Source organism: Ostrea edulis, chromosome 2 (genome assembly GCF_947568905.1).
Source record: "Ostrea edulis chromosome 2, xbOstEdul1.1, whole genome shotgun sequence".
Taxonomy (NCBI): Eukaryota; Metazoa; Mollusca; class Bivalvia; order Ostreida; family Ostreidae; genus Ostrea; species Ostrea edulis.
In genome coordinates, this window is record NC_079165.1 from 69,062,760 (window position 1) to 69,081,292 (window position 18,533).

The 18,533-nt window shown below is 35.5% G+C and overlaps 2 protein-coding genes across 2 annotated transcripts; one reads left to right on the plus strand and one right to left on the minus strand.

Annotated features, from left to right (window-relative positions):
- The first annotated feature begins 2,670 nt into the window (after positions 1–2,670).
- On the plus strand, positions 2,671–5,896 carry LOC130051488 (uncharacterized). Its single transcript, XM_056153443.1, has 3 exons — positions 2,671–2,875; positions 2,923–3,422; positions 5,786–5,896. The coding sequence occupies exons 1-3, from the start codon at positions 2,671–2,673 to the stop codon at positions 5,837–5,839; spliced, it is 759 nt and encodes a 252-aa protein (XP_056009418.1). The 3' UTR covers positions 5,840–5,896.
- Positions 5,897–10,608: 4,712 nt separating this feature from the next.
- LOC125679001 (piggyBac transposable element-derived protein 4-like) lies at positions 10,609–15,565 on the minus strand. Its single transcript, XM_048917852.2, has 4 exons — positions 15,242–15,565; positions 14,285–14,467; positions 13,825–13,997; positions 10,609–13,362 (listed from the first exon to the last, which is right to left on the minus strand). The coding sequence occupies exons 1-4, from the start codon at positions 15,346–15,348 to the stop codon at positions 12,683–12,685; spliced, it is 1,143 nt and encodes a 380-aa protein (XP_048773809.2). The 5' UTR covers positions 15,349–15,565; the 3' UTR covers positions 10,609–12,682.
- Between the last annotated feature and the right edge of the window lie 2,968 nt (positions 15,566–18,533).

Sequence of the window (18,533 nt, forward strand, 5' to 3'; positions counted from 1 at the left end):
TTGATTCTTACTTGAAGGGAATTCAAATTTCTTTGACAAAATATATTGTCTTTCTCTTATTTTCAGCCTACCTGTAGATGTCAAAAAAGTTATTGGGTTAACGGGTCTGGCACTGTCCAATAAGTTGACAATTACTGTCCATTATTTTTTTAAGAACGGACAGTATCTGTCCTTTCTTTAAAATAATGGACAGCAATTGTCAACTTATGGGACACCTACAGGTAACCTTTTCACTATAAATGGATTTTCTTCTATATAAAAACCTAAAGAGACAAGATAGCGTAACAAAAATGTTTTAAGTGCACTTACGTGACACTACTTTTCCCTACGAATAAGTTAATTGACTATTTTAACCAATGTTGTATTGCTTACCGTTAAATATGTAAATTCCATAAAATAAACTATCACAAATTTTTCCGTTTAAATGAAGACTTCCATGACGCAATATTCTATCTCCAAAAATTGAAGAGTTCCTATAATTTTATTTTTTTAAATTAGAGATATGCAAGTAGGTATGTAGAAATACAATGTATCGGTAGCTAAATAAAGCAGACTATAGGAACTCTTCTATTCCAGGAGATAAAATATTGTGCCATGGAAGTCTTCATTTGAACGGAAAATTTAGTGCCTATTTTCAGTTTGGTATTTTCATAACTAGACGGTAAGCAGTACAAAATTAATAGTGATAGAGAGTTGGTAAAACAGTCAAATCACTTATTTGAAGAGAATAGCAGTGCCACCTAAGAGCAGATTAATTGCTAGAACTGGCCGATGCTGAAAGTAAATTTCCAGACATCAATTATGAAGGACTGCTCCGAGATTCGGTGAAGGCGTCAGTCCAAATATTCAGCCGAGCCGAATCTCAACCGAGATTACGAGGACCCGTGACATTCACACCTGATGCCGAGCGTTTGGCGATGGAACTGTCACTACCTGTTTTAACGACTTAGGTCTGTCGCGTAAGGGATTCGAACCCCAGCAAAGAAGAACATAAATACTCTAAACGTTACCCTACAGAAAGTGTTCCGAAGTGATCCGTGTGTTGAACTTTGTGACAACAGCAACCTCTTTTACAGAGGTTATGTTCAAAGGATCATCCATGCATGATAAAGAAAAACCTAACAAGTAGAGGAACTCTCATTCTCCCAAAGAATCTGAGAGATGAACTCTATCGAATGATATGACTTGTCAGAAAAGTGAGAAAACACGTGAAACTCGGAAGTTGGAACATTCACTCCTTAAAAAAATTCCTTGTTTGATAAGCCAACAGACAAAACCCTTATAAAGGAAATCTCCAAGTATGACATAATAGGCTTGCAAGAAACCATTTATGATGACTTTGATATCAATTTTATCGTGAAAAGTTATGAATCAATCAGAATATCTCAAAAAACTGAAAATGGTTTTCCTATTTCTGGAGGAATGATTTTTCTGATTAACAAAGCTGTCAAAAGAAAAAGGAGAAGGTAACAATTCTGAAAAAAAATTGTAGTACTGAAATTCAATGGCTAAAACTCTGTAAAACTTACCCAATTCCTCGTATGTAATTAGACATAAACTAAATGTTATGAGTATGTTATATTCAGATGTTATAGAATATAGCAAGTTAGAAAACTTAATAATATATGTATGTGGTGATTTTAATGCAAGAACAGCCAACGAAACAGAAAATGTACATTTTGACTACTATGTGCCTATATCTAGTGATGATGTGGATTACAATTTACCCCAATATTCAATCATGAATGTATGTGATGAGAGGGGAAAGGACCTTATAGACGTGTGTTTCTACTGATGTACACATTTTAAATGGTAGAACATTTGGTGATCTTTCAGGAAATTTTACCTCCTTCCAATACAATGGAAATAGTGTTGTCGATTACTGTTTAGTTTCACAGTCCTTTGCCAATATTGTGTTATGAAAGGTGAAGGTAACTAACAGTGATCTATCTCATACATCCCATAAGGAATACAAAATAGATAGTTGGGCAAACACGGACCCCTGGACACACCAGAAGTGGGATCAGGTGCCTAGCAGGAGTAGCATCCCCTGTCGACCGGTCACACCCACCGTGGGCCCCATATGTTGATTAGGTAAACGGGGGTATAAGTAGTCAAAATCAGTGTGCCTCGAACGGTCTAACAATCGGTATGAAACACGTCAGACAGCATTTGACCCAATGATAGGTTGTATTGGCAAACTAGATCGTTATAACGACTATAGAATTTGCGAAATGCTGACTTTAAACGAGATTGTTGAACCCTTTGTCAGTAGCCTGTCTCGATTTAAAAAATGACCATCCGCAGAACAAGCTCTTGTGTATCGAATTAGTTGAGTGATATAAACTCCATAGGCAGGTGATAATGGAATATTGCTACATAATCGAGATTATTTGAGTTTATATCAAATAGTCCGTATTAATTTTGATACACCCTGTAGGTCGGGTCTACGTGACTTTAGCGGCTAGATGGTACAAGTTAATTCGTATGCAGTACGTCACACTCGGTACTCCCTGTGATCGAACCCATTCATTACATTTTTTCCAACCGAAGCTGTAACGTGGTTCTTGTATTAGAGGCGGAAACCAAGCACGTGGCCGAAGTTTTTTCTCCCCTTTTTGGATTTATTCCCTACACATAGCTTTTTGACAATTTTTTCCTGCATTAGGAATGCCACCTAAAAAACGAGCAGCGACCCAGAGATCCCCGGCCAGGGGGGTCGGGATGAAACGTAATCGTCGGACAACAGCTCAACTCCGGGAACGAAGTCCAAATCACACGGCCACACCTTGGACGGATCGACTAGCCCCTGCAGAGAGGCAGCCACGGCCACAACCCCCTGAGGAGGTCCCTCGATTCCCAATCGATAATACATGTACACCGGATAACCCGGGTGAGTCTTGCAATTTTTGTTGAACCAAGCGGCATATTTACCCTTGGCTTTACCTTGTCAAATTACATCTGCATGCGATGATATCGGCAGTCATGTCTCGCTTAAACTCAAGCAAAAAATATGGGAGGGGGGATTTATTGATCGGTCTGTCCTACTCAAATCTGCTACGGAATGGAGCAATTTGAGTCCCACATCTGGGACATCTGACATCTGGGAGAACTTAGTAAACGTTAGAAAAGCGAATCCAGCTAAGCTTATCTGTGGATATTTAAACATAAACAGTCTCGCAGGAAAGTATGATCAGATCAAGGACATATTACAGCGAAATCTCATCGACATGCTTTTTCTGGCAGAGACTAAAATCGACGCCTCCTACCCCGATGCACAGTTTGTAATTGACAATTATACTATGTGGCGAGCTGATCGGAATAAGCATGGTGGAGGAGTACTAGCCTTCCTCAGGTCCGATCTGGCTGGAGATCGTAAGCCTACCTTTGAATTTAAAGACATAGAATCCGTGGGAATAGAGGTAACATCAAACGGTCACAAATGGTTATTTGTTGGAGCATATAAACCACCGAATATGAATGAAAATGTTTTTAGTGACGATTTTAGCAAGACTCTAGATAGAATTATAAGTAGATATGACAACTACATCGTTATTGGCGATTTAAATATCAACATGCTTGACAAACAAAAAAGCTTAATATTGTCTGATATATGTGATACTCATGGTGCTAAGAACTTGGTGAAAAAAGCAACATGCTTTACCAAAATTGGTAAACCATCCCTACTAGATGTCATTATCACCAACGAAAATTCAAACACAGGGAAAGTATGTAATTTTGGTTCAGGAATTAGTGACTGCCACAATTTTATATCTGTTCAGGTTGACATAACCATATTAGAGAGACAAGTAAAACGCAGATTATGTAGAAGTTTCAAACATTTTGATGCTGAAAAATTTGCAGAGGAATTAGAAACCAAATTATGCTTATTGTGTGATGGCAAAGATGTAAACAAGTGTTACAATGATTTTAGCAACTGCTTTCTAGATGTAGCTAACAAACATGCCCCACTGAAATCAAGAAAAATCCAAACAAAACAAGTCCCATATATGAATAAAGAACTTAGGAAGGCAATATACAAGAAAAAAATGTTGTTTAACAAGTACCAATCCATAAACTCCTCTGAAAATTGGGAAAAGTACAGAAAACAAAGAAACTATGTAACCACCCTAAAAAACAAGTCTATAAATCAATACTTCATTGAAAGATGTGCTGGAGGCCCAAAATCAAAAGATTTTTGGCCAACTGTAAAACCATTTTTAACAAACAAAGGATGCACCACACAGAAAGACTTAATTCTCTCGGAAAATAAAACGCTTGTAAACAGCCAGAAAGAAGTATGTGAAATTTTTAATGACTTTTTCATAAATGTTGCTAAAAATATTGGGGATGCAGAACAAGTAGATGAAAATCACCCAAGTATACAGGCAATAAAAGCAAATAAAACAGAATTACCACAACAACATCCATTTTCCTTTAAAGCTGTCACTGAAGACTTTGTAACAAAAAGTATAAAGAAAATAAATATTAAAAAAGCCACTGGTATTGATGGAATTTCTCCAAAACTCTTACACATCGCTTTACCAGTTATCAGCAAACCTCTAAGTCAACTAATTAACATGTCCCTATCAACATCAACTTTCCCTAACCAGCTTAAGATAGCACAAGTGACACCATTACATAAGAAGAATAGTTCATTAGAGAAGGGTAACTATAGACCTGTTAGTGTTCTTCCTGCAATCTCAAAAGTTTTTGAAAGAGCAATTGAAAATCAGTTAACAATGTTTTTTAAAAATGTTTTCAATCCTTTTTTGGCAGCTTTTCGGTCAGGTTTTGGATGTCAGTCAACTTTATTAAGAGTAATTGAAGATTGGAAACAAGCATTGGATAAAAACAAGTACACAGCAGCAATTTTAATGGACCTTTCTAAAGCCTTTGACTGCCTTCCTCATGAACTACTTCTTCTTAAACTAAAAGCATATGGTCTCTCAAAAGCAGCACGAGAGATGTTAAGCAGCTATCTCTCATGTAGAAAACAGTGTGTTAAAGTAGGGGAGCACACCAGCATCATGTCAAATATAATCAAAGGTGTGCCACAAGGGTCTATCCTCGGCCCCTTACTCTTTAACATCTTTATCAATGACCTCTTTCACTTTGTAAATAAATGTAATCTCTACAACTATGCAGATGACAATACTTTATCAAAATCAGATAAATCTTTAACTCAGGTAATAGCAGCACTTCAAGATGACAGTAGATCTCTGATTAAATGGTTTAAATCAAACAAAATGCAGGCAAATCCAGAAAAATTCCAAGCTATCTCTGTTGGAAACAAAACACACAATGAAAACATAGTTTTTGATTTAGATGGAATAAAAATTTCATGTGATGAAGAAATAAAATTGTTGGGTATTACAATTGATTTTAAACTTTCTTTCAACACACATATTACCAATATTTGTAAAAAGGCAGCAAGGCAATTAAATGTTCTTAAACGAATAGGCAAACATCTTAGCAAATTAGGTAAATTAACCATATATCATTCATTTATTATGTCAAATTTTAGTTATTGCCCGTTGACATGGCACTTCTGCACTGAACAAAACACCCGCAAAATTGAAAAGATTCAGGAAAGAGCTCTGAGGTTTATCTATGGTGACTATAAAAGTACTTACGAAAACCTATTAAAACAATCTAAATTGCCTTCACTAAAAACCAGAAGAATGCGAACAATAGCTTTAGAAACTTTTAAAATTATCAACAAACTGTCCCCACTTTTTTTACAAGATCTAGTTGTTATAAAAAACCATTCATACAATTTTAGATATACAAATACAGCGGAAATACAAAGACCCAGAACAACCAGGTACGGGATTAAATCTTTCAGATATGAGGCAGCAAAGCTCTGGAACTCTTTGCCAAACGAAGCAAGAAATATTACATCATATAATCTATTCTCAAATTATATTCAAAATTGGTGTGGGGAATTAAATTGTAAATGCAGCTCATGCAAATTCCAGCCTCTCCTGCCTAAATCTTAAAGTTTTGATCTAACTTCTAACTATGCTTCTAAGCTTATATGTACAAATTTAACTGTTTTATTTTTACTCCGCTCTGTCTCTTAGGTATGCATATTTATTTATTCTATGTATATATCCATATTTTTATGTTTGTGTTGCAAACTGTTTTCAGTTATGCATGCTCATCTTAATATAGCTAGTCCCTGTGTATATATATGCATGACTTGTGATGTCTGTATACAAGTATGCGTCCTGTTTTATTTCAAATTTCTGTTTTTATGTCTATGCATGCAATTATATATCATTAGTGCTTTGTGGGTTTTTTTTTAATGCTATATAGTCGGTTAAAGAGCTCTTAGCTCATGTTTATTGTTTACCTGTATATAGTTTTCCGACTTTAAATAAAAATTACTTACTTACTTTACTTACCACGGGGATTTACAACTTCTCAATGGCAAGCTATGCGTAGTCAAGCGCCAACTTAACTCCTTTTTGAGCATAGAAAAGTGGACATCAGCCTTCATAATATACATGAGCATTGTACTTCAACATAGTCAAACGGTCCAAGAAATGCTTAAGTACATGCGAGATATAGGGTTTGCAGCTAATCGTTCACAAAATTGGCAAAAGTATGACGACCAATTCCGACTCCGTAAGGCCTCCAACCCTGCTATGTCTTGGGGCAAAATTCACAGCGAATTCTGGTTGATATACATAAACAACCAATCAAATTTCTCTCATCCCTAGAAGGTGTCAAGCGGTTTTATAGGTGTCTCAATATATCAAGACTTCCTATATCTTACCAATTATTTGTTAGTTTTTCGTGCTTTAACATCAGTATGTCGCTCGCCTTTTTTTTTTTTTTTTTTTTTAATGTCTTATTTTTTTCAGCAGCCTTTTCATTGGCATTTTTACGGTTTGCGCAGTCAGTAAGTTTTGTCATCGTCGATTCCACAAGTTTCTCAAAACCAGCTAGGTTCAAGCGTTGGTTTTTTCACATAGGTCCAAGACCAACCAAACCGGCAAACCCCTAGTTTGTCAAATTATCTGCCCAACACTACTAATTAAGACATATTTATAGCCCCCCTCCCATTGCTCTTTTCATGCGGATGGCACTCCTACGACATGTTTTCAGTACCGAGAAGATACTGGCATGTTGCCCATAGCTGCATGATAAAAATTCATGGCTAACCAGGTTAGTGGTTTGTACATTGGACACAACCATGTCATCAAGGCTACTGAGATTGAGTTGTTCCGAACAGATGGTACTCGTCTGTATGTCGGTCCCGGGAAATCAATTATTTCTCAACAATATCAAGCGGCCTTGGAAGTTTTTTTTTTCTTTCTTTCTTTTCTTCAAATGTCAAGGTTTTTCTTACCCGCCGCACAAGTAATTTATCATTTCGTGCTTGTTGGTGTTTGCCAATTGTGCGTTTACTGTAATTTTTGTGCAACTCCAGTTTCAAGTACTGTGGTTTAGTCAAATGACTTATTCTTATCCATGTAATTCTTTATTGTATTTTGAGTTTCACTCAGTTTTTAATCCTACAAGGTTTTTGTGGGGGACATTGTTCCAATGTCTGTGGCCGAACTGGGGAGTCGGTAATGGTATGTGATGACTGTTTCTGCTCCAAAACCTGGTTGTTTCCCCCACCTGCTTCTAAAGCAGGGGGCAATTTACAGTACTAAAAGTCGTACAAGTTAAAACAAGTAAACTAATAGTGGGGCCACCACCGGGGACGGTTGGGCCCACATCCACCTCACTTCAGTGAGGGGATGCTACAGTCTGATGCATGTTTGGGGCTTATGTCCAACATGATAATGTACATACCAGGTAGCACTGCAGGAGACGGGGTGAGAAGGGCGGGTCTCGCTTACCTCCTTAGAACGCTGGCGTCCGTTCAGATCTGGGCACTGAATGTTTTACTCGGGCCCCCCAGTGTACCCCTTACAAGTTAAAGTGGCTCACTGGGCGACTCCCCAGTTACCCCACAAAATTGTCACATGCGGCCGATATTGTCCATTTCAGTATATCCCGAATGTGTCATTGCTGTTATATGAATAAATTGGTAAACGTTGCTTGTGTCTGTTATTCACTGCAATGAGTCATGGACTGTTATTACAGCCAGTTTTTTGGTTTTATCTATCAGGCGGATTCTTTAATTAATCGAGATTATTTGAGCTTATATCAAATAGTCCGTATTAATTTTGATACACCCTGTAGGTCGGGTCTACGTGACTTTAGCGGCTAGATGGTACAAGTTAATTCGTATGCAGTACGTCACACTCGGTACTCCCTGTGATCGAACCCATTCATTACATTTTTTCCAACCGAAGCACCCACCCACCCTCCCCCAATTTTAATTTGTATATACATGTTCTTTCCTTTTGGTTCTGCTGTTTCCTTCTCTTTCATAGGTTTCGCAACAGACGAAGACTTCCAACAGGTTACCTGGATAAAGTAAATGGTAAAGCCTGGACCACACCAAGTGTGACTGCATTGCCATTCGGGATGGAGTGCCTTAATAACAACTTTTTAAATGTTAAGGGGGAATTTTTAATATTAAGGCAAATTGTTGATACAGTGTATTTGAGTCTAATTAATTAGACTGTCGCATGTTTAAGGGGGGGGGGGGGGACTGGGGAGTTGGTAATGGTATGTGATGACTGTTTCTGCTCCAAAACCTGGTTGTTTCCCCCACCTGCTTCTAAAGCAGGGGGCAATTTACAGTACTAAAAGTCGTACAAGTTAAAACAAGTAAACTAATAGTGGGGCCACCACCGGGGACGGTTGGGCCCACATCCACCTCACTTCAGTGAGGGGATGCTACAGTCTGATGCATGTTTGGGGCTTATGTCCAACATGATAATGTACATACCAGGTAGCACTGCAGGAGACAGGGTGAGAAGGGCGGGTCTCACTTACCTCCTTAGAACGCTGGCGTCCGTTCAGATCTGGGCACTGAATGTTTTACTCGGGCCCCCCAGTGTACCCCTTACAAGTTACATGTAAGTTAAAGTGGCTCACTGGGCGACTCCCCAGTTACCCCACAAAATTGTCACATGCGGCCGATATTGTCCATTTCAGTATATCCCGAATGTGTCATTGCTGTTATATGAATAAATTGGTAAACGTTGCTTGTGTCTGTTATTCACTGCAATGAGTCATGGACTGTTATTACAGCCAGTTTTTTGGTTTTATCTATCAGGCGGATTCTTTAATTAATATGGGAAGTTGACGATGGCAAAACTGAAATCGTCCCGTTTGTCATAAAGTTGAGTTGTTAATTTGCCTTTGATATCTATTTTCAATAAAATATCTAACTAAGAAGCAAAAGTGAACAAGTTATACTTCTATATACATTATCACATAACAGTTCTTCCTGATCATATTACAATTCATATTAATTGTTTATTTGAAGAAATTGTTGCTCCCAATTAAGGTCATTGTACAAATTGTATGGAACAAAAGCTCTGAAATATTTTTAAAAACATGTGATAGCTCGGAGGTTAAAGACAAAATGTTACGATTTGATGAATGTGTAACAAAAGGTATGTATTTCTATGAGTTTAACCTCAATTACAGACGAACTATTGGGAAACTTTAATAACGTGTTATATGGTGCTTGTAAGCATTCACTATAGATTAAATCAAGTAAAAAACTAAATATAATAAACCCCCTAATGATAAATGGTATGACAAGGATCTTGCCCGTATGCGTTCAGAACTACATGTAATAAGGAAAAGCAAAATGTATTCAAACTTTCCAAGTGACCCAATTATAAGAGCTTCTTCTTCAGATTCCTTAAGCTATATAATCGATGTTGCAAACAAAAATACAGAAACTTTAGAACAACAATCACAAGCTTGATTCCCTGTATGAAATTGACTCAAATGCATACTGGAAACTTTTGAAAGATTTGAAGGCAGAACAGCGAACCCATGACCAGTCCATTAAGGTACATGTATCTAGTAAAAAGTGGGTAAATCATTTTTCCACACTATTCAGTATTGGTACCAAATTTAGTACTCAAAATAAATATTTTGAAGCCCGCCTTGCTAAATCAGAGAAATATCAAACATTTACTTCTTTAGACTATACCATTTAAGAAAAGTAAGTCATTGATGCAATAACGCATCTTTAAAATAATAAATCAGCTGGATTGGATGACATTAAAATGAAATATTAAAAACCAGTGTACATCATATTTTACCACATGTGCTAAAATTATCCAATGTTATCTTATCCTCTAGCAAATACCGAAAGGAATGGAAAGCAGGCTTTATTAACCCTTTCTCTACCGGTACTTTTTAGAGGTTTTTAAAGACAAGATGACAGTGTCTTTTAAATCGATTTAAATCAATATGTGCCTTCATTTGATGTAGGCATATGACATATAATTTTGTTCACAATTGGACGGAGAACAATTTTCTAAAAATGTTGTCAGGATATTCCATGACCTTAAAGAGGTCTACAGGGTCAAAGGTCAAATAAGTGCAGATTTTTCAAACATTTTTTTCCAGAAATATATATATCATGACCCCTCTCACTAGATTAGAACCAAAAATAGGAAATTCTAAATGTATGAGCTGATGTGCCTTTTAAAATACTACAACATTACAATCAAATTAATTAATTTTATTGACATATAAATATTTTTGGTTGCTAAGTAACAACACTCGCAGTGCAATTTTGACCAAAATTTGCCTTTCTGCAGCCATTTGATACAATTTAAACATAATTGCATATCATGGTTATTAGTAAATGCCACATTATTTTGAAAATATAATATGTAGGCAGATCTTAATGATTTTAAATTTTTTTTAACAAACATTATGAACACATGGGAGATAATTAAGGTCAAAGGTCATAAATTCAAAAGTTGTACGTAATGTACATTGACATCGTTTTTTAACAATATGATGTTCTGTGAATATCTTCCACTAGATAGAATACTGCAACATCAAAACTAAAGATCTTTAACTGTTCATTCAAAATAATTTGATTTTTTTTTTTACATCAGATATATTTGGTTGCTAAGCAACAACACCGTAACAAATGTTATCATAAAGTACTACCCGTTTTTCCTCTCCACGTAGGAATGTTCAAGTACATGTACATGTACTTGCTTTGAATCACTATATCTAACTGCACTTGCATCATGTTTAACAAGAATGTGCTTATTATATACAACCTTTTAAAACCTCTGGTGGTTAATTACACAAGCCATTTAACATATTGAAACAAAAATGTACATGCAGTAAAATATTCCAGATTTTAAGAACTACACACATTTTATGTGTATTGCATTACATTCACTTGTGATACCTCTGACATCAGAAAAAAATATGCATTGAGAACACAGTATATTCATAATTTTCTCTTTTTACATGACAAATTTGCACAATTTCTAACATCTTCCCCTTCTTTACTGTGCCATTTTTTAAAACAATTTCTGTCATTTGATAAACAAAGAGGAACTTGACATGATACACAAAATACAGATGTCTTATAACTTGGAACCTTCTCATTCATAAAAATTGCCTCAGCATTACAAAATGTACAGTCTTTCCTTTTATCTAAAAATTCAGGTATACATGCAATAGGACTTTCTTTTGATACACACTTTTCATTTAAACCCATCAGTGACATGGCAAGTGATTCGCGGAATTCAAGTTGTCCATATACAGAAGAACAATTTGTAAACTGATTGGCATGTAATTTTCTAAATTCTTCAAAAATAATATAAGAATTAACAACCATGATATCAAGCAAATGAAAAAACAGAACTTTCCACCAATGATACTGTGCTCTAATATAAGACGGATATTTACTTGTAAACTGGTTTGAAAGATCTACAGCTCCCATACATTTATTGTAATCATTAGCAACTACAGGTTGTACAAGTCCTTTTTTGTTCCAAGTTAATCTAGATTTCATGTAGCTGCAATAATGTAGCCCTATCCAATTTTTTTTATTCTGACGTTTTCGGGATAGGGCTACAATTCCATAGGATCTCCGTAATGGTGCAAAATAATTTTATGAATAGCCGACAATAAACTCTGTGTATTAGTCCCAAATGTTGTTTACACCAAAAGGAGTACCAACTTTGTGCTCGGGCATGTCTAATAAAGGTGTTTTTCATTAAATATAATGTACAGCATGCAAAATTCTTCGTCTGCTCCGCCATGCTTGTTATCGCGAGATCTCGTAGGTGGATCTAATGAAAAGCCTAAACATTGACAATCAGCGCGAAAATGTAGTTACTCGAGCCACTTCGACAAAGAAAGGAAAATCATATTGCTGCAGAAAGAATTTACACTCTGCTGTTCGGTTTTTAACTTGATATTCAATTCAAACCTTTTCAATACCGACGAAATAGCTTTCGCCTCCATACTTGTCCATTGATGTAAATACTACCTTATATGGCATATGCAAATGACTTGACAACCGGAAGTTGAAACTTCAGTACATCAAACATGGCGCACAAATATGAATCGAGAAATTGGAATTTATCGAAATTGTTGAAAACGGTACAATAGAGCCTCACAAATCTAAAGTTGCAGGTTGTAAATTTATATATTGACTAAGAAACATATTATATCATTTTATTTACGTAAAGAAAGTCAGGAAATGTTTAGAATGAGCGCAAATGTTGCGGGAGTGAATCACTCCCGCATTTGCACCATTACGGAGATCCTAAGGAGTTGTAGCCCTCTCCCTAAAAAAAAAAAAAAAAAAAAAAAAATCAGAGAGGGCTACATTATTGCAGCTAGATTTCATGGTGCGTTCACAAACAGTTGTAGCTGAGCCATGGTGTAATGGCGACATAAAAGTAACTACCTTACAATCTTTCCATTGCACAAATACAAATTCATCAATTCTGTGCCATCTAAAATCACCTCTAGTGGCTACTCTTTCCCACATTTTCACATTTCTAAGTTCATCAGGTATAGACAAGCTATTAGATTTCAGTACACCAATAAGGTAAATTTTCCTAGCAAGTAATTCTTTGCCAAGAGCTATAGATGTATAAAAACAATCAGTAAACAACCTATATCCTTGATCAAAAAGAGGTTTACACAATGTAATAGTGACATTAAATCCAATACCCTTTGTTTTATCTGCAAAAATAGTATTATTTTTACCAAGATAGACAAAAAAGTTGTATGTATAGCCAGACATATTACATGCTACAACCCAAAGCTTTATTCCAAAGCGAACAGGTTTGTCTTTAATGAACTGACGAATGCCCGAGAACTTATGCTTAGAGGCGACCATTCTCTCATCTACCGCTATTTCCCTGTAAGGCTGGTATAATTCCTTCGATTTCTCACAAACATGATCAACCAATGACTGTATGCGTGTTAACTTCTCAGCTGATGAAATAAAAAATAAAACATAGCATTGTAATACGTGCTTTACTGTACAAGAAATCATTAGAAATGATATACAATATATTAAATATAAAATGCAATAAATGTAAATGCATTTGACAAACACCAATGCCTTTTAATATCAGCAAAGTTAAAGTCACAAAGTATAAACATTTGGTAACACCGGAAAGTTCTTTCCAAATGCATACAAATGTAAAATTATTACCCATTCAAAAGCTGTGGTTTTTAGCATAGACAAACAGACAGACCAAAAACTATATGCCATATAAATTTTTTTGCCGATACATTTTCGAAAAGAAATGTTACCAATTTATATATTTGCCTTTTAGTTTATGCATGAATCTCATCATATAATATATAACGAATTATTCACATAAATCCCGCACATGCAAATATTATAACTGAACATTTCATAAATTGTGCAATAAAAACAGTAGTAGAAACCTTTGTTGATATCAGCTGGTGGAGTTACTTGTAAGAAGGACAAAATAGCCTGGAATCTATTTCTAGACATAATTCCTGGTACTGGGTTGTTCCGATATAGGGCATGCGTTGACCAATACCTATCTATCGACTGGAACTTTACGACAGACATATATAAGATAATGCCCAAAAATCTGAAACAAAAAGTAGTTATCAAAAGTAAGTTTACTTAGCATGAAAATAATTGAATACGCAATTGGCTGTGTAAATGTTTCCTATAATCAACTCTTTCTGAAGATTATACATTTATAAACTTATGATAAAATTTTATCAGAGGTAATTGCAGTACACATCATATGAACAAGTAAGATGTATAGCCAGATTAATTGTGGTAGAGGGTAATTTTATTGCAATGCAAATTATAATTCACTTCAACCTGAAAATCATTGCAACAATACTGGTACTTTAGAACTATTAATACCTATACAGTTCCTCTTCAGTGAGAGGCTGCCAACTTCCTTGGGAAGCATACGACAATCTTTCCCCTCTAGATATGGCCATCTCAGCATAATAGTTGGTGGCAACACAGATGGAAAAAACCAAAGCTTCCGTCAAAAACAGCTTCAAAAAATCTACTGGTTCTCTGAACAATCTGGCCCCATATCTAAAAGAAAATTCCAAATAAAATTAGTATTAGTCGTCATTCCCTATTTCATGCTAAAACAAATCAGTTATAGACATCTAAAAATTATGTGCACATGCACGCACGTGCTGTTGAGTAATTTGACCATGTTGATGTATTTCAAGTCTAAATATACATGTATGACTACAACAGAAGTTTCACAACAGTTCAATGAAAAATGAGAAATTAATAGCAACTCAAAACTACGAGGACCAAAATCAATGCATGTGCGCGTAAGTAAGACACATTATTTTTGTTGATGCTATTCAATAGGTATTTGATCGATATACTTACAGTATAAATTTCATATTGTTTCCATCATTTAATATAAAAAAGTTATGGTGATTTGAAAATCGACCAATCAGAATTTAGCACACGTGCATGCACGTGCTGGAAAGTAATTTTGACTATAGATTTGAGTTAAGAACATCAAGATAAATTTTTAACCTAAGTTTCAAAAGATTCTGTTGAAAAACAAAGAAAGTCATGGTCATTCAAAGAAATGAACCTTCAAACGACAATGCACGTGCATGCGCATGTGCATTTGCAATTTTTATTACACCGATCTGTAGATATTTGGCACGTAGACAAAAAAGTCACAAGAAGAAGGAATAATAATACTAAGAAACAGAGTAAAACCAATATGTTCCCAAACTCCGTTTGGGGAACATGATATGTTTTTGTATCTTCTATGTTTCGCATGTACATTTATGTGATATCTAGTAATGCAACAATGGGTTTCACCCTATACACAACCTCAAGAGTCGTCCCATCTGAATGCCAGGTTGTCGTTCCGGGTGAAAAGCCACAGTTCTTGGATCCGGTGCCCCTGTGTCCTCTACATTAGCATCCTTCCAATGCATGTTTGGATTTGCCAATGGATCCTCGCAAGCGGAAGATAACTGGGAACTTCCCACTGAGGACTGGGATTCCAATACCCCTTTTAAAGATGAAAAAATAATTACAATTAAACATTCCTGATCTAAGCTTTAAAGCAATGTAAGCTTCAAGGAAGCAGTGGATAGCTTCGCTTGGAAGTATTGGTCAATTCATTTACAAATAGAGATGCATAGTGGCGGCTTTAAGGGGGATGCAGCCCCCCCCCCCCTTAAACTTTTCAAAATTAAAGTAAATCGTGGTATTGTGCTCAGAAAAATGTACTAAAGAATGTAAGAAGCAATAATTTCTTCCACTCCCGGAGAAATAAATGACAAAATCTATTGATTTCTTGAATTACTTTATTGGGAGAAGTTAATTTTTTTTCAAAAACTATTAAAATTTGCGTCATTTTATTAATTTCACCTCATAAAAAAATGATAAAAAATAGTACAAAAGACTAAATAGGAGATATATTTAGTCAAAATTAGAGAAATCTAGGCAAGATGGGGCACTTGCTCATCATCTCATAGCACACTGGTTTTGAATAATCAAACTATGTCTCAGTAAAGGCCTCGGTTCCATAGGACATAATCATTTCAACGATAGGCCTAGAGCATTCTAATACTAACAGCACACCTGCCACACCAGCACCAGCAGGTATGGATAACATGTGATTTATTGTCATATATGATTAACTACATGGGTATAAAATGCATGTACTTAGATACAATGTAAAAGGGAACCATGATTTTTCTATTAGCCTTTCGAAAATCGACCCCCCCCCCCCCCCCCCGCATTTCGTTTTTGCTACAATATGAAAAAAATAACTCAAATTATGATAATGAATTATATCATCACAATATGATTTTTCCTAATTATTCATGTTTGAATTTTTTTGAGGAAATAGAAAGATAAGATTTTGATCAACATAGAAAATCAGCACACGAGCGCCCATGAATGCCGGGCCCGGACAAATTGAACACATTAAATCATATATGTTCAGCTCTTAATAAAGAGTTGTATGTTGCATACTTGGTGTAGATATCATACATATAGATACTTTCTTTCACGAAACGACAAATTATGGCAATCTTAGCGTTCGCTGTGTTGTTTTCAGTCAAACGGAAACACGTGTTACTCCTGCACACTCAGTAAACCCCGGATCCGGATCACGGAAAAAAGCGTCGGACTTGTTAATTTTTTTCTTTGTTTGGCAGAAAAAAAATATAGCTGTACCGAAAAATGTTACATGATATTTATATCTAAATCTGATGTATTTTTTTTTTAATGTATACGTACTCTACCGATACATTCTCAATATGTGTTTCATGAACTTACAAATGGTTTGTGTAAAGTTCTGATATATAGATCTACTTGTATCAATAATGGTTTTATTGGGTTTTTTTTTAAAGCAGAGAATACCAGGGTAATTATTTCATACATGTGTGTATATTGATTTAGTGTATCAAAAGCAAGTAACCAATAGAGGTCAATACACATATTTTACACTACCTTATTGTGCGACGCGGGTCAATCGGATTCATCGACGTCATTTTGTCAGTAATTTTGATAAAAACCGCACCGCATGTCCCAATTTCATTTTATCGTTGTATAAAAACTACCGAGAATTATAACACGAATAAGGGTTCATAAAAAAGGAAATTCCCTCTACTTTTACAGGCTGTATTTACTTTTCCCTATTTCAATATACGAATATAGGTAAAACGCCGATCTGTTTTAAAATTGAGAAATTAAAGCGTAAGAACACGTATGTGTGCAAACAATTGCTACTTTCTTATTACATTGCCGGGCATTATAAATAATTTTTATATACACTGAAGGCAGGGAATATATGCTTTTCAAAAATATAAAAAATATTGCATTCAGAGGGACAATAAAAAAAATGGTATCGAGGGGGAAAATGACCTTGCGACAAAGCGTTGCGTCATATTTAGACGAAGCCATCTTTCACTTTAAATGCTTTTATTGATTTAATGGCTTTATTTACTTAATTAAAATTTACATAGTTAAAAAATAGAGAAAATTTCCAAAAATATGATATATAGATCATATATCTTATGGACGTAGTTTCAAAGATTTAGAGGCACTCTTTTTGCTTAGTCTTGTTTTTACGCGCCACCGGTCAAATTGACCGGTACGGTAGAGAAGGGGTTAAACCAATTCATAAGAATGATAATCCATATGACCCCTCAGATTAGAGAGGAATAACAAAACTTTCTTGTTTATCCAAAGTATTTAATAGGACATTGAATACCAATTCATAAGAATGATAATCCATATGACCCCTCAGATTAGAGAGGAATAACAAAACTTTCTTGTTTATCCAAAGTATTTAATAGGACATTGAATACCAGGTTACAAAATTACTTGGAATCCAACAATATTATTAATAAGGTTCAAAATAGCTTTCAACCAAAATCCAGAACTAAGTGACCACATGTTTGTATTCAGAATCCAAAAACATACAAATAATAAATCCAAATTGAACGTTTACTTCATTGATTTTTATAAATCCTTTGACAATGTTTTACACTTTGCCTTATTACACAGGTTGCATCAGCTAGACATAATGGGGCCTTTTTATATGAGCATCACTGAAGAGACATTATTTGTCGAAATGCGCATCTGGTGCATCAAAATTGGTACCGTATAAGTTTTACATTATGACCCCTAGGTCGAGGCCTCTGCTGGTGGACTGTTAGTCCCCGAGGGTCTCTACAACCCAGTAGCTAAGTACTTCGTTACTAGCTTGAAAATACGGATGTATATTTAATTGCTGTTATAAAATTTAGAAATTCATTTCAAAATTAAGGATTATCTCCCTCATGCATAGCTCTTATCCTTGGACGAATTTGGCTCCACTTGTTTGGCACGCTGTTTTTGGCTATATTTAGATCTAAAACTTCATAGTTATTTCGGATTTCAAACATTTCGGTTGAGCATCACTGAAGAGACAATATTTGTCGAAATGCGCATCTGGTGCATCAAAATTGGTACCGTATAAGTTTTACATTATGACCCCTGGGTCGAGGCCTCTGCTGGTGGACTGTTAGTCCCCGAGGGTCTCTACAACCCAGTAGCTAAGTACCTCGTTACTAGCTTGAAAATACGGATGTATATTTAATTGCTGTCATAAAATTTAGAAATT